The 23130-nt window shown below is 34.1% G+C and overlaps 3 protein-coding genes across 3 annotated transcripts; 2 read left to right on the forward strand and 1 right to left on the reverse strand.

Annotated features, from left to right (window-relative positions):
* Positions 1 to 1783: 1783 nt before the first annotated feature.
* LOC123913384 lies at positions 1784 to 10836 on the reverse strand. Its single transcript, XM_045964102.1, has 8 exons — positions 10320 to 10836; positions 4290 to 4437; positions 4043 to 4193; positions 3735 to 3860; positions 3558 to 3638; positions 3156 to 3348; positions 2811 to 3081; positions 1784 to 2323 (listed from the first exon to the last, which is right to left on the reverse strand). Exons 1-8 carry the CDS (start codon positions 10527 to 10529, stop codon positions 2055 to 2057), a joined length of 1449 nt encoding a protein of 482 aa, XP_045820058.1. The 5' UTR covers positions 10530 to 10836; the 3' UTR covers positions 1784 to 2054.
* A 4115-nt stretch (positions 10837 to 14951) lies between these two features.
* LOC123913385 (cytochrome P450 714A1-like) lies at positions 14952 to 19807 on the forward strand. Its single transcript, XM_045964104.1, has 5 exons — positions 14952 to 15564; positions 17108 to 17334; positions 18177 to 18427; positions 18607 to 18976; positions 19265 to 19807. The coding sequence occupies exons 1-5, from the start codon at positions 15267 to 15269 to the stop codon at positions 19688 to 19690; spliced, it is 1572 nt and encodes a 523-aa protein (XP_045820060.1). The 5' UTR covers positions 14952 to 15266; the 3' UTR covers positions 19691 to 19807.
* Positions 19808 to 20856: 1049 nt separating this feature from the next.
* LOC123913387 lies at positions 20857 to 22991 on the forward strand. The gene is made up of 4 exons (XM_045964107.1): positions 20857 to 21454; positions 21951 to 22009; positions 22420 to 22476; positions 22554 to 22991. Exons 1-4 carry the CDS (start codon positions 20948 to 20950, stop codon positions 22735 to 22737), a joined length of 807 nt encoding a protein of 268 aa, XP_045820063.1. The 5' UTR covers positions 20857 to 20947; the 3' UTR covers positions 22738 to 22991.
* Positions 22992 to 23130: the final 139 nt, after the last annotated feature.

Raw genomic sequence — 23130 nt, forward strand, 5'->3', positions numbered from 1 at the left:
TTTTAAATGACATATTTGACCATTTCACACACTTTAATAAAAATGCATGAATAAATGAGAGAGTTGTATAATTATCAAATTGTCCTTACCTTTTTCATTACTAGTAATGATGATTAAATTGGTTGAGTATGCCACACATAAACAGGGGCCCAAATAAAGGGTAAAATTAGAAAAAATGGCTTTGAAAGTTGTATAGGTCACTTATTTTGTGTCAAATCAAAGTCAAAAAAATGTCATTTAAAATGGGACGAAGGAAGTAATATTAGATTGCCTTTTGTAGTGGTACCTGAGTGTCCCACATCTATGGTGTTAAGCAGTCGGCCCTCTGATTCTTGGGGGCTAAGAAAAAAAGAAAAGAATAGTAGATTTTTGTAATTTAAAGTTTTATTTATACTATATATGTAAGTTATAAAACATATTTAATAGCTTAATATCGATAGCAAATTAGCAATTGAGAATAATCACTACAAATTTGCTTAAAAACTGTTAGAATAGAAAGTTTTTTAAGTAGTTGGAGGTATTTTGTTGTTATTGATTAAAATAAGAGTATATTTTTTATGCAAGAATAAGAATATTTTGTATATTTTAACGTTAAAAAAAGAATATTTTGTATATTTGTTATACCGGTGACCTTTTTTTTTAATGTTATTTACAAGTTAAATGAAAATTATTATTTACAATTTTTTTGTGTTTTATTGTTAAACAATTCATTTTTAATTCTGGCACCGGACCTTCAAATAGTCGGGATTGCCGTATGTGCGTTTGTGTTGTGATATGGAGGATCAAAGAAGGTGGATACCGCCATAACAAAAGCTACATGTATTTTCTTGATGCATTCTACTTAAATTTTTCTGCAACATTGAGTGGTTTTGAAAGATATTGATGCTGATGTTTTGTGGGCAATAAATCGATCTTGATGTTTTGCGGTTGTTATTAACTAAACTTCCAACTCGTAGGACTTTGGCTAGTAAGGGTATCTTAGTTAATCCTCATTAATTGTGTTGTGCTTTTTGTTTTTTAACCGGAAACTTTCGAAGTAAAGTGTGGATGAACATTTTTAATTGGTTGCATGTGGGAGTATTTGACAGAACAATGAAATGTAAATATAGCATTGGAATTGGAATAATAAACTTATCATAAGTTTAATATCTCTGTAAAAAAAAAAAATCATAAGTTTAATATCAAAGTCCAAATATAATTTTAATCAAATTCTATTTAACAAAAATGTTATTTTATACAAAAAGTTAATATCAGACACCATATATTATACAATTTTGATCAAATCTACGCTTGAATGCAAAGCTAGTATGGCAGCCTTTTGGGCAGAAAAGAAGCCACCACCAAATAAAAAAAGAGTAAGAAAGAAGTAGAATGGAACATTATAAAGGAAAATGCTAACTGGTACCATGAGACACTGGTTAAGGTAACTAAAGATAATAATATTATCTTGAAACTTGTGAAGTCAACATTTTAAAAGTTTAAATTTTTGTTTTTTCAATGCAATTTTTTTCTTTCTTTCCCTTTTTAGTTCCTTAACTAGTGTCATGAGGCACTAGTTAGCATTACCCTAAAGTGAATTGATTGGAGTACATATACTTGGGCAGGAAAGATGGGCAAATCGTAAAGCTAACACTCTTGATAGGCATCACTGCCCTTACAAGTTACAATCTATGTCATGTGCAAAGTGCAAACGAATTTCCATCACATGCCACAAAGTGAAAAAGCGACAAATTAAAAGATGGGTTAGGATGAGTTAGGAAGAGGTGGCATCGTTCACAACATATTTTGGTCCATCCAAGCCATTCCATTAATTTCACGATAGATTACAACACAAGCAAAATGTGGTGATTTACCAGCATTGCACTTCATATAGATTTTGATGTTACCAACTATAGAATAAACTCTCACATGACAAGGAAAAAAAAAGTGAATGATACAAACACTTAATGGTGTTACAGCTCGCAAATGTTCTTACAACAGATCAAGATGATCAACTTACCGATGAAGAAAACCAATAAAGAAACACAAGGCAACATTGAAGTTAACAAAATACATCAGTTAGACCAGACATGAACTAGACCGTGTCTATTGCCCGTATAGATTTCATTGCGATCTTCATCGTAGAAGAGAGCAGTAATGTCTTCCAAGGCTTCGGCAACTGTGCTTCTCATTTTGGAGACATGCTTTCGCTTTCTTGAATTACAACTTCCGCCTGAAGAACTGTCACAGCAACTGCACTTGTCATCCATTGGAGAACTATTGCTTGCTCTTATTTTGGCAAGACACTTACCAGATAAAATGTTGCTGACATTGATGGAACCCGCTGCATAAAGATAAAGAGCCTGTTAGTAACACACTTTTGAAGATAGGTGCTCTATACAGCAAAAGATATACATAATACATCAATCTCACGACACATTGCAAACTATTTAACTATTGTGATTTGCTATTCTGTTTTATGTTTGAACAAATCAAAACCTGAAAAAATTAGCCTAGAGTCAGCTCAGCTTGGGTAAACTTTTCGATAAATACTCATTGGGTTTTTGCAACTTGATGAATCTTCTAAGTAATCCTACAATGATTATGAATCTTCTAATCACTTAATAACTTATTGAGTTTTTGCAACTTGATGTTTTCAAAAACTCGTCTCTTTCTTCATAACCAGCTGTAAACTTATTTTTTAATTAAAAATCTCACATGCCAGAAGCTAATCCAAAATGGACCTAAGTTACAATTTTCGAAAAATATATGCCCCGTCCATTGTCTCACAATTATAAAAGGACAGAAAAGGAATAAAATAGGGAACGTACCATTTCCTTCGGTTAGTGAATCATCAGAATCAGCTTTGCAGTAGGATATGATAAGATCCTGGTCACTGGTTATATATATGTTGTTTGTATTGCAGTCAGGATGCCACAATAGGTGGTCCTCAAAAGAAGTTACAAGCTCTCCACGGAAGTTCCACACAGCCACAGTCCGATTTCGAAATGTCAGGAATAATTGGTTCTCGTAAAGAAAGATAAATGCAGAAGGTGTCATAAATTCACTTCTGCTAACTTCTGTTAGCTCAAAAGTCCGCACCTAAAAGTTATATGAAGTGAGATATCTGGATGTAGAATCAAGTATATAATGCAAGGAAGAAGAAAATTACTTACATCAAGGATTTGAAGGTTTTCATTTTCTTGCTTGACAAGTAGCTTTTCGTTGAACTGTTCGATAAAATCCACCTTCTTATTCCGATAAAGGAGATGGTTGAACGATTTCAAAACAGTGCCATCTTCTATTGAAAGGATTTTAAGTGGGACATGGCTAGTTTGTTTGGCAAAAATCAACAACATGATCCCCGGACTAATCACAATAAATCATCAAACAAGAGCAAAGTGGTGTAAGTAAAGTATGACAGCTCAGAGAAAAATAAGAGACAGTGATATTATTACAAAGTGGAGATGATTATATGATATGGTTTCAGAATTGTGCATGGCCAACTATAAAGTATAAACCATGTCTATTAAAGAGTTTTCTACAAGTGAAAGTAAATCCACATCGAGAAAGGTTACCTGATCTTAATCTCCTGGACATTTTTATCAGAAATGGAGTACAACATCGTATAGTTTTTCAGATCAAATACCTTGTATATGCTAAGGACAAAAAAGAGCAGGTGTCACTATCAAGAAACCTTTATATATGTATGTAATTATATACCCTGGAAAAAGTTTCTGGATAGAAATATTTACCTATCCTGAGCAGAGTATGTGAGAACCTTCCCATTTACATCATCAAACTCTACGAAACCTGGCCACTTCAGAGACTCAGATTCAAAAAGAGCAAAGCCAGCATCCGGTTTACCCCTCCTAATGTATCTGAATAACAGAATAGTTTTAGCGTAGAACACAACAACTACAATCTGGAAATGCAAATATTGATATTAACAGCTTTTCTTTTAGTTATTGTGCATTTTGAATGATTTGGTTTTCTCGGCGTTTATTCCATGAGTGAGGGGAGTAAGGGTAGAAATTATAAAACAACACAGAACTACACATACTCAATCCTTGTGCTTCTGCATTTCAAGGAACTGTAACTGTCTGATGCATAGACAGAAACTGTGATAAGCGAGTCATTATTTTTGTTATAAAATAGACTCCTTATAACTTCATCGGGACTGACATTCAAAAAGCATATCCTTTGATTGGTTTCTGCATAAGACAGTTGAAACATGTAACACATTAATATATCTATTATGAGTTGCAAACAGAATTAGAAGGCATGTAAATACTGGTAACTAATGCTACCTCGGCTAAATGCTGCACAAACACCAGATTGTGCAAGAGCAAAAACAATGTCTTGTGCTGCCACGATCTCAATAATCTTTGATCTTTTTCTCAGAAATGGTAATACCACAGACGAAGGACCTTTTGGATCATGCGTATCGTATTCTTCCTGTATAAATAAGTCCATCAGACATGGCACAACAAGTGAGGGGAGGGGAAATGAGCATACTTTATAGTAAAATACATGTCTCACTAATCAAAACAAGAAGAACAAAGGAGTCTTCAGCGTCAATGATTTGCAATGATTTTATTACACAACTAAAAGCAGTAATTTCAAATGCTGCACTAAAAACAAAGTGGGGAATTGCAATTGATACAACCACAAACAAAAAACATACTTCATGAATCAACAGTATTACAGTAATACATGAAATCATTTGACCACAAAAACACAGTAATACAGAAAATCAAAATTCTACAATGACCATATCATAACCTCAAAATAACTTCTCAAACAACTTGACCCCTAACTCAGACCAGCGTCCAGCGGGACACCGACCCTCTTAAAAACTAAGCAAACAAGGGACATGCCGAACAACTCTTACTGTGAGGGTTTCCAGTGTGATATAATCAGCTAAAAATCCTGGTTATAAGGAAGACTATCTAAAAATCCTTCTCGAATCTGAAGAACTTGCTTCCAGAGCCAAGGATTTCAGACACACCATAAGGCATATAGCTCCTTAAAGGTTGTTTATCTTAAGTGGTTGTGGCAAATAGCCCCCTACATTACATACCACTTGCATTAACCGTAACGAGTCTAAGGTTACAGAAGTGTACAATCTGATCCTACTCAAAGCACTCCATGAATAAGAATCCTCAGGTTGGTCAGGCAGAAGAGTTGGTCATTGTTTCGGGTCATCTAAGCTCACTAATTAGAAAATCAAAAGGCCTTCAACTCAACTGAGCTTTTGTAACCTGGGCCTTTCCCTTACAGTCGTTCTTCTACCCCACCATGCCTAGCCCTTTAACCCACCTTAAGAATAAAGGGGTATGCAGCGTGGAAAATCACATTACCACACAACTTTTCAATTCCTATCGTCACATTCGTGACACTTCCCTTATTTTTTACTGTAGCATACAACACAATCATGCCGCAGCAGGCTCAAACTAGTGGTCTACAATATTCATTTCCAATAAACAGAGAAACAATGTTCCATTCCATATTTCCATCCAACAATAATCAAAAGCTACTTAGCTCAAACCAAATTTAAGATAATAATAATAAACAAAACTATATTATACTGATCCATTTGAGCTAATATATCTTCAAATTCATAATAACAATAACATATTGTTAAATGATAATTTGCAATGTTTCATATTCCTAGGTTACTTATTGTATCTAGAAGTTCATTCATGTTCCTACAAGTTCTAGAGAGGGTCATTTAATATGCCTAGATGCTTTCACTTATTTACTAGAATTTTCTATGCACCAATATAAATAGATGTTCTATGTATTGAAAAGGCATTGCATTGAAAAGAAACATTAGTTCAAAATTGTGTTTCTCAAGTTCCACTTTCCTTTTACTGCCTCTGTCTCCAACAGTTTTGGCATCAGAGCAGTAGGTTATCAAAAAAAAAAAACGAAGAGAGAGAGAATGGCAACATCAAACTCTATTTTCTCCTATACAACAAATCAGATTCCAGTTTTCAATGGTGAACACTATGATTACTGGAACTCTCAGATGGAAACCATCTTTGTCTCTCAAGATCTATGGGATGTGGTTGAAGAAGAGTATGAAGAACGCCCAAGTCCGAAAAACGCTTCCTGGTCAGATGATAAAGAAAAAGCATACAAGGAGAATGTGAAGAAAAATGCTACAGCATTGAGATTTATCCAGCAAGGTGTGAGTAAAGCCATTTATCCTAGAATATTTGGTGTTAAGAAGGCCAAAGATGCATGGGAAATTCTAAAGACAGAATTTCAAGGCTCATCAAAAGTGATTTCCATAAAGTTGCAGTCTTTATGGAGTCAATTCGAAAATTTAGCAATGAAAGAAGGTGAGCAAGTCAAAGATTTCTTCTCTAGAGTTACCGAGATTGGAAATCAAATTAAAAGTTGTGGAGATGAAGTTCCAGAAAAGAAAGTGGTTGAGAAAATATTGCGAAGCCTCCCTCAAAAATTTGAGCATGTTGTTGCTGTTATTGAAGAAACAAAGGATCTTACAAAACTCTCACAATATGAACTCATGGGTTCCTTAGAAGCTCATGAACAGAGAGTGAATAGATACAACAATCAGCCATTGGAGAATGTTTTTCAAGCAAAGATGAATATCCGGAGTTCTAACCCGCAACAAGGAAGATGGGATTCATTTCGTGGACAACCTTCTAATAGAGGACATGGAAGGCATTCTGGAAATAGAGGCAGAGGCAGAGGAGAAAGGAGACAAGGTGATTTTAATTCATATTGCCTTATTTGCCAAAAACCTGGACATGAATCAAAAGATTGTCATTTTAGATGTACTAGATGCAAAATTCCTAATCATTCTGATAGAGATTGTTGGCATAAGAAGAAAGAAGGTGATGAAAGAATGAATGGAATTAATTTTTCTGCAGAAGATGATGCAAACAAATTATTCTCTACTATGATTAATGATAAAAAATCTGGTGAGATGTGGTTTTTGGATAGTGGTTGTAGCAATCATGTAACAGGGAACCAAAACATATTTGAAGAGCTGAATAAAAACTACTCTTCTCATGTTGAACTTGGTGACGGGAACCATGTGAAAATTGAAGGAAAAGGCGTTGTAGCAGTTCATACTAGTGAAGGTAACAAACAACTCATTCACGATGTTCATTATTCTCCTAATATTTCACAAAATCTCTTAAGTGTTGGGCAGATAATGAAAAGAGGTTATAAGCTGGTTTTTGATGATGATAAATGTGAGATTTTTGACAAAAAATCAGGAGAGCACATTGTCACCGTGTTGCAGACTCCTAATAATCTTTTTCCCCTCAACATGAAGTCATTCCAGCCTGCTGCATTTAGCAGTAAAAGTCCAGATGATTCTTATCTTTGGCATTTGAGATATGGCCACTTGAACATCAAAGGTTTGCAGCTCCTAAAACAAAAGAATATGGTTGTTGGGCTTCCCGAAATCAAGATAGATAATGAAGTTTGTGAAGGTTGCATCTATGGAAAAATGCATCATCTTCCGTTTCCAAAAACAGCATGGAGATCTCAAGCCCCGCTTGAACTAGTACATGCAGATATTTGCGGACCGACTAGAACTCCATCTCTTGGAAACAAGAGGTATTTTCTTCTCTTTGTTGATGACTACACTAGAATGATCTGGATTTATTTTCTCGATCAGAAATCAGAAGCTTTTGTCAAGTTCTTGCATTTTAAAGCTCTTGTTGAGAATCAAAGTGGCCACAAGTTGAAGACTCTCAGAACTGACAGAGGAGGAGAATTTATCTACAAGCCGTTTCTCAATTATTGTGAAGAACAAGGCATTCATAGGCAGCTCACAATTAGACATACGCCACAACAGAATGGCGTCGCGGAAAGAAAAAATAGAACAATTGTTGAGATGGCTAGAAGCATGTTAAAAGGTAAAGGGCTTCCAAATAATTTCTGGGCTGAAGCTGTTAGTAGTGCTGTTTACATACTCAATCGATCCCCTACAAAGGCAGTTCGAGATAGAACTCCTTTTGAGGCATGGCATCGAAGAAAACCAGTTGTAAGTACACTTAAAGTCTTTGGATGTATTGCATATTCTCTTGTTCCTGCTCAAAAGAGAGAAAAATTTGATGAGAAAGGTGAAAAGCTTATTTTTGTTGGATATAGTGATGAATCAAAAGGATATCGTCTTATTAATCCAATAACTAGTCAATTGGTAATTTCAAGAGATGTGATTTTTGATGAAAATGCCGCATGGAAATGGGAAGCTGAAGATATTGTGCAAACACCTATGCTGCCTATTGAACTCAAGCAATCACCTCTTGATGTTGCTGGTCCATCAAGGAGTAATTCTCATGAGGACGATTCCGATTCAGAAACTCCACCAAGAAAGTTTCGTTCTTTGGAAGAAATTTTAGAATCATGTAATGTTGCATTTTTTGCAAATGAGCCACAATGTTTTGAAGAGGCAATAAAAGAAGAAGTATGGAAGGAAGCCATGAATGAGGAAATGAGGAGCATTGTTAAAAATCGTACTTGGCAGCGTGTAGATCTTCCAACAGGAAAAGAGGCAATTGGTTTGAAGTGGGTCTATAAGACCAAGTATAATGAAGATGGAAGTGTACAAAAGTATAAAGCGCGGTTAGTGGCGAAAGGGTATTCACAGCAGCCCGGTGTGGATTTTAATGAAACTTTCGCTCCTTTAGCACGCATGGAGACAATCAGAACAGTCCTTGCTTTGGCAGCTCAATTAGAATTGCAAGTTTTTCAGCTTGATGTTAAATCAGCTTTTCTTAATGGAGAACTAGAAGAAGAAGTTTATGTGAAGCAGCCTCAAGGTTTTGAAGCAAAAGGAAAAGAAAGAAAAGTCTACAAGCTACACAAAGCTCTTTACGGTCTAAAACAAGCACCGAGAGCGTGGAACAGCAAAATTGATGCTTACTTCTTGCAAAATGGATTTGTGAAAAGTCCATCTGAACCATCTCTATATGTGAAAAGAAATGGTGCTAATTTCTTGATGGTTTGTCTCTATGTTGATGATTTGATTTATGCAGGAACAAATCCTAATATGGTGCAATCATTCAAGGAAGCAATGATGAAAGAATATGAGATGACAGATCTTGGATTAATGAAGTACTTTCTGGGAATTCAAGTGAAGCAAACAAAAGGGGAGATTTTTATCACACAGGAGAAATACATTCATGATTTGCTTAAAAAATTTAGATTGGAGAGTTGCAAACCAGTCTCAACCCCCATGGCAATGAATGAAAAATTGCAGCTGAATGATGGTGCAGAACAAGCAGATCCAAAAGTCTATAGAAGCCTTGTTGGTTCCTTGATTTATCTCACAAATACAAGGCCAGACATAGTACATTCAGTGAGTTTGGTTTCTAGATTTATGAATGAACCAAGTAAGCTTCATTTTGCTGCAGCAAAGAGGATTTTGCGTTATCTCCAAGGCACCAAGAAGCTTGGAATCAAGTATGTGAAGGAAGAGGATAACAAGTTGGTTGGCTACACTGATAGTGATTGGGCTGGTAGTTTTGATGACAGAAAAAGTACTTCAGCCTATGTTTTTTGTCTAGGATCCAAAGCTATTTCATGGAGTTCTAAAAAGCAAAACTCAGTTGCATTGTCTTCAGCAGAGGCTGAATATATCTCAGTGAATGAAGCTACACGTGAAGCTGTTTGGTTGAGAAGAATTTTGAGTGATTTGCAGCAAAAGGTAGAAGATCCAACTCCTATTTTCTGTGATAATCAATCAGCAATTTCAATGTCCAAAAATCCAGTGTTTCATGGAAGATCAAAGCATATTGAGTTGCGCCACAACTACATTCGTGATATGGTTCAAAAGAAAGAAATCTACTTGGAGTACATCAAGACCACAAAGCAGCCAGCAGATGTTCTTACCAAAGCAGTATCACTTGAGAAGCTTGAGCAGTTCAAGGATATTATGAAAATTACAAATTAAGAGGGGGTGTTAAATGATAATTTGCAATGTTTCATATTCCTAGGTTACTTATTGTATCTAGAAGTTCATTCATGTTCCTACAAGTTCTAGAGAGGGTCATTTAATATGCCTAGATGCTTTCACTTATTTACTAGAATTTTCTATGCACCAATATAAATAGATGTTCTATGTATTGAAAAGGCATTGCATTGAAAAGAAACATTAGTTCAAAATTGTGTTTCTCAAGTTCCACTTTCCTTTTACTGCCTCTGTCTCCAACACATATAACACTAAAACATAAATTTCAAGTTGGATCCAAAAACGAGTTAAACAAAAACCTATATGCTTCAGCTCAACCCTAACCTAACCTAAAAAACAAAACCTCATGACAGAGAAATTGAGAAATTGAAAATTGAACCTGCAAACGAATATTGCGAAATCTCTCTTGCGCATCAGTCATACTAAAAGCACGATCACGCTTAGAGCTAATTTCACGTCTCTGAAGCTTCTTAACGCTATTAACAAATCCATCGACCGTTTTACCACGACCAGTTTTCTTCTTCGCAACGATTCTACGACCGCAACAAGGTCTAGGACTCACCGTGATTCTTCTCCCACTACTTTCCATATTAATTAACACCTCACAGTAACAGCTCCCTCATCTACAACATCGAGAATTAGGGTTTTGTACGAAAAGGTACTGTTACTGTGTGAGTATCATGAACGAAAAGAAGAAGAACGAAGAATTGGAGAACGAAGTCCACGAATTGAATTTGCGTCGATCCCGTTTCAAAATTCTGAACTCGGAATCTGACTCTGACACACTGATTGATTGATGTTGTTGATAATAGTAATTTTATTTTATTTTATTATTAAAAAAAAAATAAAGAGAAAAAATAAAACGAATAGCGCGGAACTGTGTCTGAAAAGCGAGTGAAGTTCTGTGAAATGTTTCAGGCCCATATTTAAAGCCCATTTCTTAAATTTGGACTTTATTTTTTTGGCGGTAAATAAAATAATTTGGACTTGTTTAGGAATAATTATATAATTATTTTCTATAAATAAATTGTTTTTAAAATTTTGATATGATCTGTTTGGCGGTAAATAAAATATTTGGCGCCAACCCTGACCAAAAAAAAAATAAAAAATATTTGGCGCCAACCAATAAAATATCTTGCGCAAATTTGTTTCAGAATAATTATATAATTATTACCTTGTATAGAAATATGCTGAAGTATAATCATATTGTTCGTACAACTTTTAAATGTGAAAATAATATCTGTAAAACTTTTTGACAATCAATTGAAAAAAATGTCATGAATGTGAAATTTTATGGTTAGAATAGTGCATAGCTAATGTTGGATTTTTGTACGTTGGCTATATTTTGTAAAAATATCTTTTAGCCAAGTGTTGAGACATATGTGCATATATTATGTGTTGAGACAGATGTACGTACACATTAGAACAACACATGTGTGTCTGACTGTGTGCCAGCTGGTTTTATTATTTTACATTCAATTTTTCGAAGATTTGATTGAAGAATTATTTCGTGGTTTCTTACACAACAAGGCGCACGTGGTCTATTGTTTCTGAAGGCAGCCGAACCCTAGTTCTATTTTCTAAAGGAATAAAATAACTTTTAGAAAATATAATATTTGTTTCAAAAATATATCTTGTGAAGATTACTGCAGAAAATATAAAAGATTTATTTCAAATAAATCTTTGTGCTTCAAGAATAACACATTAGAAGATTTAATTTTAAAATATATTTACAACAAATATATTTATGGGAGGGATATTTTGATGCAAAGAAAGATTTAGTAAAAATATATTTTTCCTCTGGAAGATTTCTTGGTGCTGAAGCATTGTGAAAAGCCCACGAGACTGTGCTATATAAAGGGTGTTGCTAACCCTGTTTTATGAACCGAAACTTGAAGCTAAAATAGAATATCAAAGATGTAGTCTTTTAGGGTTTCGTGTCTTTGAGCCACTCTCTAGGAGAGTTGGTGTAAAGTGAACCACTCGGGTTGTGAGATGATCACTATGTCCTCACTCAGAAACCTGTAGGTAGTGACTTGAGTATTGTACTTGGAGGAAGCTTTTAAGCAACTCCAAATTGTGAACTTAGTCGTTGGCTAGGTGTTAATTTCATGGAAGTTTGTCTTCTACGTTGTTCAGAATTGTTCCGTTGATCCAATCGTTGTCTGTGATTGAAGAGGGATTGAGGAGGGCCTCATACTTAGGTGAGTCTTAGGTAGAAAGTATAGCACGAGTAGTGATTAAGTGAGGAGTTGTAAACAGGGGAGTTTAGCTCTGAATTGATACTATTTAGTGGACTTTATCCCTGGCTTGGTATGCCCCTAGAGTAGGCTGTTGTGCTGAACTGAGTTAACAATTTTGTGTGTTGTTTATACTTTTCAGTATATGTTTTTAATACTCTGCTTTATTGTTCTTACTGCTAAGACAAGTGTTACGACAAGTGTCTGAACATCGTGGACAATACTTGTCTACTATGTACCAGAATTTCAGCTAAGACTTGAACATAGACAATGAGTTGTATTTTAGAGTTTTATTTTTTTTACTCCTATAATTCCTCGGTCATTCCCTGAAACGATCAAACTAACCTTCATGTTTTTTAGGATACAAACATCTTTCGCACTCTAAGTAGCGAGTGACAATATTTTTAACTCAAATCTAACATTTGCACCCCTAGATGAAAAAAATCATGAAAAAAAGAGTTCACATTCTAGAAAGCGAGTTCAGCTTACAGTTTCATATATAGAAAACAAACTTTTTTTTTCATTCAAGTGGGACACAGACGTTAAGTTTGAGTATAAAATATTGTCACTCGCTATATAGAGTGTAAATTAAAACACAATTCGCTATTTAGAGTGCGAACTCAGTTTACATTTTAACACTTTAACTAGTGTACCTTATAAAAATGTGTTCACTAGTTAATTAATTTGCATTCTCTCATAATGGTAATCGTTAGGAATTTAATTTGAATTCCCTAACTAGTTAATTAACTTATAGTTTCCCTCCCATTTTATCACCAATCTAAATCTATGATTTTGAGCCTTGTTTAGTGTTTAAAAGTATCAGACACCATCAATATACATTCAAGATCAAACATGAAAACCGAAAGTTAGCCAACAACCATTGTCAAGATGTGTGTTTAATTGAATCAACTACTTATTCAACCTTTGGAATCATTCCAAAGAAGATTAGATCATTACCGGCCTTCCAAATAGTCCACAAAGTCAAATACCAAATCAACAATAATCATTTGACCACTTTCATAGCTTTTATGAACAAGCAAAACACCATCGGAGAAGAGCAAAATCGTTCCCCGACAAAACCATTAACACACCGGACCAATTGAATATATTGTACCATGCAAAAGGGCATGTAGCGAACAAATGATCCTCCAATTCTTATCCATTGGACACCACAAACACGTCGATTCACTCTATGCTTCAAACACCCCGCCTATATTAAGTAGGTGGTGGTTAAGGATTTAGAAAAATTCGATTAAGTCGAAAAAAATATCATTTTGTATGTCTCACATATTCCTCAACAGAGATTAATTACTTTAACTACCACTATTAGCAATAGAGACATAGTACATATAACATATATTCATGACTTTATTATTTAATTAAAATACATGTGTGGATGACATTCCTTTTTATAATATAATTTAATGGGAGCCCCTAATATGGACCCTATTTATTTTGGTCCACCCATAGTCCCCTTGATATGACTGACTATAGCAAGTGACCTTTTAAGTTGCAAAAATGATTTCTTTATATTTTTTTTTTCTCTCTTTCAATTTGTAGAATGTAAAACATCAATTGATACTTATTTATTTTCTATCCTAATTTCTTTGTGTAACCTAATTGTCTTAATCTATTAATGGTGGGTGCGTTTGGCCTTTGGTGTTGATGGATCTAAACTGACTAGATCCGTAAAAAATAAGGATTGATGAGGATGAACAAGGAAACATTCAAATTCATCATGGTGGTTAATAATCAGTTTGTGGGGTTAAATGAGATTTTAACATGGTTGTTGTTTATAGTTCTTCAATGGATTATGAAACTTTCCATATTGTTAAGCAAAGTGACAATCCCACTTGTGTTCCAATCAAAGCTTCAAATATTTTAGAGATGATTGCCTTCTGCATCTATGGAAAACCCAAAATGGAGCTGCTTCCTATGGTGTGGAAAGCAATGAATAAATTAATTAAATAAAGTACACAACTTTAAAATGAAAAGAGATCTCATATACCTGCTATATCCGGTCATATAAAGAGGATCATGGGTGGACCAAAATAAATAGGGTCATATTAGGGGCTCCCTAATTTTAATTTAATAAATTAAATAAACAAATGTATAACCCATATGCTATTTCGTTTTTATAATGTGCTTCTCTGATACTAAATATAAGACACTTTGATCAACAAAAAATATTGTGCTTATTTAATATATTAATATTTTGTTGAGCAAACTATTTTTATATCTAAAATTTAAATTAAAACATAAATTATTATTAATTCAATTATCTCTTCATGATAAAATATGTTCCTTGGGTTATTGGCTACATATATTATATGATATGACTAGTGGGTTCATATCCATTGGGTCTCTGTCCAATACAAACATCACGGATCCGGATTTCCTGCTGTTGGAGTTTCATGTAGTTTCACGCAGTAACAGATTACAGCCATTCATTATAGATCAGACGGTTATGATTTAACACACAATTTTATATATTAAAACAATATCAGCCACATGTTTTAGATCAGACGGTTATGATCTAAAACTGTGTGAAAACTGCACCTTTTTGAACAGCGTTAAATCTTGTTCCCAAACATCATGCTACATTGATGCATGCTGTTCCATCGGCTCCTACTCATGTTGTTGTCCTTTATATCCACATTTTCTTGTGTCCACATTCCAAGCAAATGCATACGTGTCGCAATTACAGAGTACTACTACCATACTTCATTTGCTGCTATTATAAGTAAATTTGACTTTTTTAAATATATTAAAAAAAACTGATGTAATTGATTCATATTATGAATCACATATATCAGTTTTTTAATGTATCGAAAAAATTAAATTTACTTATAATAGCGACAGAGTAAGTGTTTCTCTTATCAGTATTTCAGTAGTGGAGCCTGCTCTCTCTCTCTAAATATTCCAAATACATGCATATAAATCTCTGCAACTCGACAAAATAACCAGCTTTTGCTTTCTCATACAACTAATATATTAATGTCTTCGTGTATCTAGCTATAGCAACTAGCAAGCACTGTATTAGAGTCAAATTAACAAACACCACACAGAGAGAAAAGGAAGAAGAAATGGAAGGGGTGTTTTTCTTTGCTATGAAACTTGCTTCTTCACTTGCTATTGTTGGTATTTTCAGTTGGATACTTTATATTTATGGCAATTTGTGGTATAAATCTCAAATGGTAAGAAGGAAACTACAAATACAAGGTATTAGAGGACCTCCACCTTCTTCTTTTCTACATGGGAATTTACCTGATATGCAGAAAATTAAAGCACAAGTTAGCATCTCCAAAGATAGTGATCAGTTTCTAGCATATGATTATTCTGCAGCTCTGTTTCCATATTTTCAACACTGGAGGAAACAATACGGTATACCCTTCTCTTCTTTTTTTCATTCATCTTTTCAGTTTTCAGTATTGGTAGATAGAAAGTAATTAATTAACTCCTCCTCTGTTAGCACAAGGAACATGATTGATTTTATTTTATAGAGTGCTACATTGGTTCAAACTTCAAATGAGGAAGTTTGAAAATGTGTTTATAGGCAGGACAATCTTCATGTTATAAGTCGGTTTTGTAGAAGTTGCTACTCAAATTTTAGAATTGTATTTAGAATCTATAAGAAAAATAGGTTGAGTCATCTGCTTGCATCTATCCAACTACTCGAGTCGGAAGCGGATTAGACGCAATAATTGCTTCTGACTGTCCGATAAAAAATGAATGGCAGAAATTAAACTCTATATAAAATTGAATAAATCAGAGTCGTCCGGTCTTTTTTGAGCATCTGAGATCGTCTACTAAGCAGTTACCGCAGATGATCCAGCTCCCCGGAAGTCACTCTCCAACTATTTAGTCTTGGTCTCTTGGACATAAGGGGTATGTTTGTGCATGTGACATAGTCACATCACACACTGTCAAAACTTTTATAAAATAAATTTAAAATACAAAGTTAACATGGTTTTTTAATCTTAATCTGAGAGAGTGCATTATTGAGTTAAATAGGAAAATCCAATTATCACTTTTGCCAAAAGCTATGTGAATGTGAGTGCATACTTGCCTGATTTTACAATAGTGTTGCACTTTTTATTAGACAATTTTTGGTTGCCTGATTTTGCAATAGTGTGTTGGATTTTTTATTAGATATGTGAGTGCATACTTGGTCACGTTTCTGTACAGTTTTTGTCACGTACGTTTGTTTGTTTCTTATTACGTAGGGACCAAAACTCTAAATCTCTAATACACAGTTTTAGTGTTGTTGCTTTTAAGTTTTAGACGTGACAGCACGGTCTTCTTTGGACATTCCTTGTTGGGTTTCGTTGTAGATTGATAGTACTTTTGCTAGCAAGTGGGAAAATTGGGGATGGAAAGTGGAAAATCACAGACTGATTTCCTACAGAAACATATGCCCAGGAATCATCATCTTGATTCTTGATATTTTGTTTTTTATAATCAATTAATGGACATAAAAGATGGATATATTCTTGAGGATCTTTTTCAAATTTTATTTTGTTTTTTATATTTTTTCTCCACCAAGGGTGTCAACTCACATGGTGATATATGCGTTGATTTGATCAAAATCAGTTGAGGGTCAACCTTGTCTTCATGACATAAATGACGACTTGATTGATGTTAGTTCAATAAAAAAAAAAATACACATGTCTCGAAACCATCTCATTCATTTTTATCCCCTAAGGCTCCACCACCGATCTTAAGATGTTAGATATACAAGTCCTTGAATCACCGCTAGTTCACCATCTTGTTAATTAGGAAGACTTGAGAGGAGTTTTGGAAGATCATCACATTGAGCTAAGAGCAACCACATAAGTGATTTAGACACTACGAGTCCTCTCTCATACTTGATATACACCAATTTAGCCATTAACATAAATTTAGTTGATGTTCCTATTTATTGCAGGTCTAGTGTACACTTACTCCACAGGGATGAAGCAACATTTATATGTGAATGAACCAGATCTAGTGAGAGAAATGAACCAATGTATCACTTTGAATTTAGGTAAGCCTTCTTACATAACTAACAAACTGTCCCCAATGCTTGGAAATGGCATTTTGAGAGCCAATGGCAACAGTTGGGCACAACAGAGAAAACTTGTTGCAGCTGAGTTCTTCATGGACAAAGTTAAGGTATGTCTATAAATTCATCAACCTTATTCAACTAATAATATCACATTCATTGATTAATTAGCACTAGTTTAGATCATAAATCTTGAGACTTGACATTACCAATTTAATTTTTTTCTATAGAAAGGACAACACTTTTTATTTAACTTGCTATCTATATATCTAGAGACTATAGAATAGAACTAGAAGAGCCTAGTAGTACACACTATATATGGACATGACAATCTTATTCTAGCTGGATAGCAATAAGCCATTCACTTCATTTTATATATATGCAATTTGCCCCACAAGATAAGAGAAGATAAAGCTTATCATGTCCCCTGATCATGACTGGTCCATTGATTTAATTTTTGAATTGCATAGTGCACACTGCACAAGAGTAATTATATATGTTAACCTTTTTTCTGGCTCAATAATATATAGATAGAGATAAATAAATGGTCCCGTAAGTACAACTCATTTGGTAGATGCAGAAACGCTGAAATGGAGTGGTCTGGGTTTGAACCCAAGATTTCACACTTTTTCACATTCAAAATGTGTCTTTTTTTTTCCTGTAAACCGGGTATCATCTACGCGCAACTATATAGATTAATCCCTCGAGCCTTGTGATGGGCAGCAATTTCTCCCTAAGAGTTTTAACGTTGCTAGTTGCTACGTGCCCAAGCCAGGATCGAACCCAGAACCTTGGTTAAGCTAGAAGAGATCCATGTCATCTCATCTAAACGCTCTGGAGTAAAAATGTGTGTCTAGCCACTAGGTTATTAAACAAACAAATAAATAGTGTTTGGGAAATTGAAAGGAAACATGGTAGGGACAGTGAATATTCATGCATGGCATTATGGCAGGTTATGGTGGGGCTTATGATAGAGTCAGCACAGCCATTACTATTAAAATGGGAGCAACTTATTGAGGACCAAGGAGGGGTCACAGCTGAAGTTAAAGTTGATGCTGATTTGAGAGGCTTTTCAGCTGATGTTATTTCAAGAGTTTGTTTTGGACATTCTTATTCTAAGGGAAAAGAAGTTTTCTTAAAGCTTAGAAGCATCCAAAAAATCATGTCCAACCATGGCTTCCTTTTTGACAAGAGTGGTTTCCTGTAAGCTAATTATATTTTATAGCATTCAAATGTGCGACTAATTACATGTAAATGAATATAACAAAGTGTTCAAATTCATTAATCATTCTTAATGAGCCATGACTCTGAACATCATTTAAAAAGTAATAAAAGAAATTTTGTGATTAATTAGAAAACTGATTGATAACTAATGCCTGCAGAGACAAATTGAAATTTCGGACGAAGAAGCAAAATGAGATAAGCAATTTGGAGAAAGAGATAGAGTCACTGATATGGGAGTTAGTGGAGGAACGTAAGCGAGAATCTTCGTCAGAAAAGGATTTGATGCAGTTACTTCTTGAAGCAGCAATGAGTGATCAAAGTTTAGGGAAGGACTTTTCCAAGCAATTCATTGTCGATAACTGCAAAAACATATACTTTGCTGGTCATGAAACAACTGCTGTTGCAGCTTCTTGGTGTTTGATGCTTCTTGCTTTATACCCCGAATGGCAAACTCGTATAAGGACAGAGGTTGCTCAACATTGCCCTAATGGCATACCGGATGCAGATTCTCTCCCTCTTTTGAAAACGGTACGCCCAGTTTTTAGTTTTTGTTAAAAATACGCACGTGCGCACACATATCAACTTATGAGCTATTAGTACTTCAACAAGTGTATGTTTATTTCAAAAGTACTGATGTATATAATCAAAGAAAAAATATTTCTAATAGTTTTCAAATGCTATCCTGAGCTTAATGAAATAACTTGAAAATATCTTATGCTATTTTTATTAGCCCTATTGAGTACTTACAAATGTGGTTATATCATTAGACTCGTACGCGAGTTTGGACAATTTATTGACTAGATTATCGATTTACAGGTGACTATGGTGATTCAAGAAGTGCTAAGGCTATACCCACCAGCCGCCTTTGTATCAAGGGAAGCATATGAAGATGTCCAAATTGGAAACCTAAATGTTCCAAAAGGTGTTTGTTTATGGACTCTGATCCCAACTTTACATAGAGATCCTGAGATTTGGGGACCTGATTCAAATGAGTTTAAACCAGAAAGATTCAGTGAGGGTGTCTCTAAGGCTATCAAGTTTCCACAAGCGTATGTGCCATTTGGAATAGGGAGTCGGTTATGCGTAGGGAAGAACTTCGCTATGGTTGAACTAAAGGTTGTGCTAGCACTTATTGTGTCCAAGTTCAGCTTCTCTTTGTCTCCTAGTTATAAGCATTCTCCTGCATACAATATGATTGTAGAGCCAGGACATGGTGTATATATTCTCATTCAGAAGAATTGATGAAACAAATTCTTCAACTTTAATATGCAAGCATTTGATTTCTTTTGGCTTATGCTTGTGTTCATGTTTATGTTTAATGCTTTTTTGTTATAAAAAGAGTTTCTCCCTTGACTATAATTATTTTCCTTCTATTTATTCATTATTTATTTATTCAGTAATAGCTATAGCTATATATTTTTTTTTTCTTTTTCAAACTTCTATAGCATGATTGTTTAATTGATTATATGCAGAGATTAGTCATTGTCAAATTTGATTAATACTTTGCTCTATTAGACAGTTTAGAAATTAAAGAAGAAGAAAGTAGATGTAAATGAAAGTATCAATTTAAAGAAGCTAACAGTGTTCTCATGCGAGCACAATCGTGATAATATCGGTTACAGGCTTCTCTTTTGAAAGCTGATGGTTTGACCATGCTTGATGCAGTCCCTCTAGCAAGGCAACAAGGTTTGACCATGCTTTTTTTTTTTTTTTGATAAGCAAGGTTTGACCATGCTTGATAATATGCAGTAAGTTTATTTGAGAAAAAAAAAACTATAAAAAATGTAATGAGCCATTAAATTTTTAAATACTAATTTATAATTAGATCTTTAAAAAAATTTAATTTGTATGCACTTAAAAATTCCTAAATACTCGTTGATAACATGCTCATATTGACAAGTTTAGGAGTTTTTTAAGAATCTAATTAAAATTTTAAAAATATAAGTAAAAAAAACCAAAAATATAATCTATGTTTTTCCTTAATAAATAAATAAAGACGGACAAAAAATTGTTCATCTTAAAAATAAAACTTTAATTCTCTCGAACAATTCGTCACAAAGTGGTCATTAAATTAACAACTTTAAAATCATAAACTTATTACTTTAATTTTTTTTCCACCTTAATTGCAGTTTTAATCTCTATTTTAACCATTCAAATATTTTGTCTCACTATTTTAAAATTTGTTAGTTTTGATCTCACACTATCATATTTTTGAACTAAGAGTAATATAATATGTTTCGAATATGTGATGATGATATAAAAAAACCAACATCAATAATATTGTAATAAAATTCTCTTTAATTTTTTATTTATTTAAACATGTTATAATAATCAAATATTTGATGGAGGGATTATAACTTGTCAAAATTTAAAATAAGGAGATTAATTCTATAAAATGGTGAAAATAAGAGGAAAAAAAAACTTCAATTAAGTAGCACCTTGACTTTCAGTTATTTTATCCATTCATCCAAAGTGGTTGTTAGTTAGTTGCAGACAAAAATGGTGGCAACTGTAGTTGCAGCAGCAGCATCATCAGCATACACTAACATACACCTCACAGAAATTTCCGCTTCAAAATCAATGGAATTGAGATGGGTAAGAACAAGAATCACCAAAACCTCACAACAACTTAACAACAGCAAACAAAAATTGCTATCCACACCCCTTCTCCCAGTTTACATTTCCACTAACCCACGCCACGTCGATCCTCAAAATATCCGAGACCTCTGTTCCACTTGCAACCACTCTTTCAACAGATTCCCCAACCTCAAAAACTCCGAAACCTCTGAACCTGTTGATATCAACAAGCTTCGCATTGCTCTTTCTCATAGTGATGTTCTTGTTTCTGTCTTCTGTAAACCTCATCATGTTGATGGTTTAGCTGAATCTTCATCTTCTTCTATTGTGGATTTCTTCACGCCGGTTTCACCTTCACGTGATTTGTTGGTTGGGTTTGGTCGTGCTGTTTCGGATTGTGGTCTCACTGCTTCTATTTATGATGTCATGGTAACACTTAATAGATACTAAAGAATGAATCTTTTTATCTTTTCTTTATGGCTCACGAGCTGAATTTGATATCTTGGTTCTTGGGCATGATTATTTTGTTTCTGGGTTTTCCTGTTTGGATTAACAACTTATTTGCAGCTTAATGCACAATCACTTATCATGATAAGCACTTGTGTATAAGCTTACATAAGCTATTAAATTGTTTTTGTATATGCTATATGCTATTTTCATAAGATAGCTTGGAAAACTTATAAAAATAAGCTGAAAAAAGCTCATGACAAATGTCGTAAGCTATTTTTATAAGTTCGGCCAAATAGTGTCAAAATTTATGTCAGTAGATAAGCTTTAATAAGTTCATCCAAACAAACCCTTGTTGATAATGAAAAGCATTTTTTTTTTCACTTTTCAATATTTAGCATTGATTTGTGGACATTGAATTTTGTGTTTTTCCATAGTTAAAAGTGTATTATTCAAAACGTGCTTCAGTGTCTTGCAGGTTATTCCATCCTTGCGGAGAATGGGAATTGGAAAAATTATTGTTAAAAAAATTGTGAGGTATGTGAACACCTTTTGGGTCTCTTTGATGATTCAATGCTAATGTGCATGTTCCTGAACTAGATACTCCCTTTCATTATGCAGTATAGCAGAAGAAACCTTTTTTTGATGAGATTCTAATCTTATTCATGAAGTTTTCGTCATGTTTTTGTTGGTAGAGTTTTGGTTCTATATTTGAAGCATTGTTGTGTTTGAATTTGAATATGCACTAGATGCCGTTATATTGAGAATAACATTTATGCTTTTAATTTGAAATGTAAGTCATATGATTTCCATCTAACGGCTATGATCTTATGAACAAATCTTGTAGTTGAATATTAAAGGGTGGCGAGTATAATGGTTTTTCCCATTTTTGGTTAAAGATATCAACACATAAAGTTCCAAATATCTGAATATGATTCATTTTGTAGAATGCTTACAACCAGAGACATCTATGACATAGCAGCCCTTTGCTCAGAGGATGAGAGGTTATTCATTATACTTCAAGTGTGCTTAGTTTTATCCCTTTGTGAACAGAAAATTGATGTTCTCAACTTTTTGTCAGGTTGTTTTTTAAGGCTTGTGGATTTGGTGGTGACATTTTGGACGCTACTACCATGATGTACACAAGAACCGCTTCGCCAACAATCCAGGAAGGCGAGCAAACCGTCATATGCGCAGGCCGAAAGCTATTATTGGTTCCACCTCTGATTGAGAGATCCTACAAACCATCAAGGACAATAATATAGAGTCATGCTTCACTCACTGTATAAACAACCAGCAAAAAGAATATTGTTGTCTGATCAACCAGAAAATGTTCAAAATATTACTGTTTTATAGTCGTTCTTTACTGGTGTATATTCAACTGAGCAGGGAAAATTTGTAGTTGCAAGATTCTTTTGTCATGCTTTCACTGTAAATGTGAGAAGTATTGTGACTTCTGTAAGATCATACTTCTGTATAAAGCATATCCTAAATTCACCTTCTAAGGATTTCAGTGTCATGCACAAGTATTCCAGATGTTTTTGTCATTCAAATAAATATATATATTTTTTATATATTAAATGATGTTAAACATTATCAGATTCATGACTTCCTAGGATAAACTCAACAGGGAAAGAAAAGATTGGCAACACTTGGCA

Source organism: Trifolium pratense, linkage group LG3 (genome assembly GCF_020283565.1).
Source record: "Trifolium pratense cultivar HEN17-A07 linkage group LG3, ARS_RC_1.1, whole genome shotgun sequence".
Classification (NCBI taxonomy): domain Eukaryota; kingdom Viridiplantae; phylum Streptophyta; class Magnoliopsida; order Fabales; family Fabaceae; genus Trifolium; species Trifolium pratense.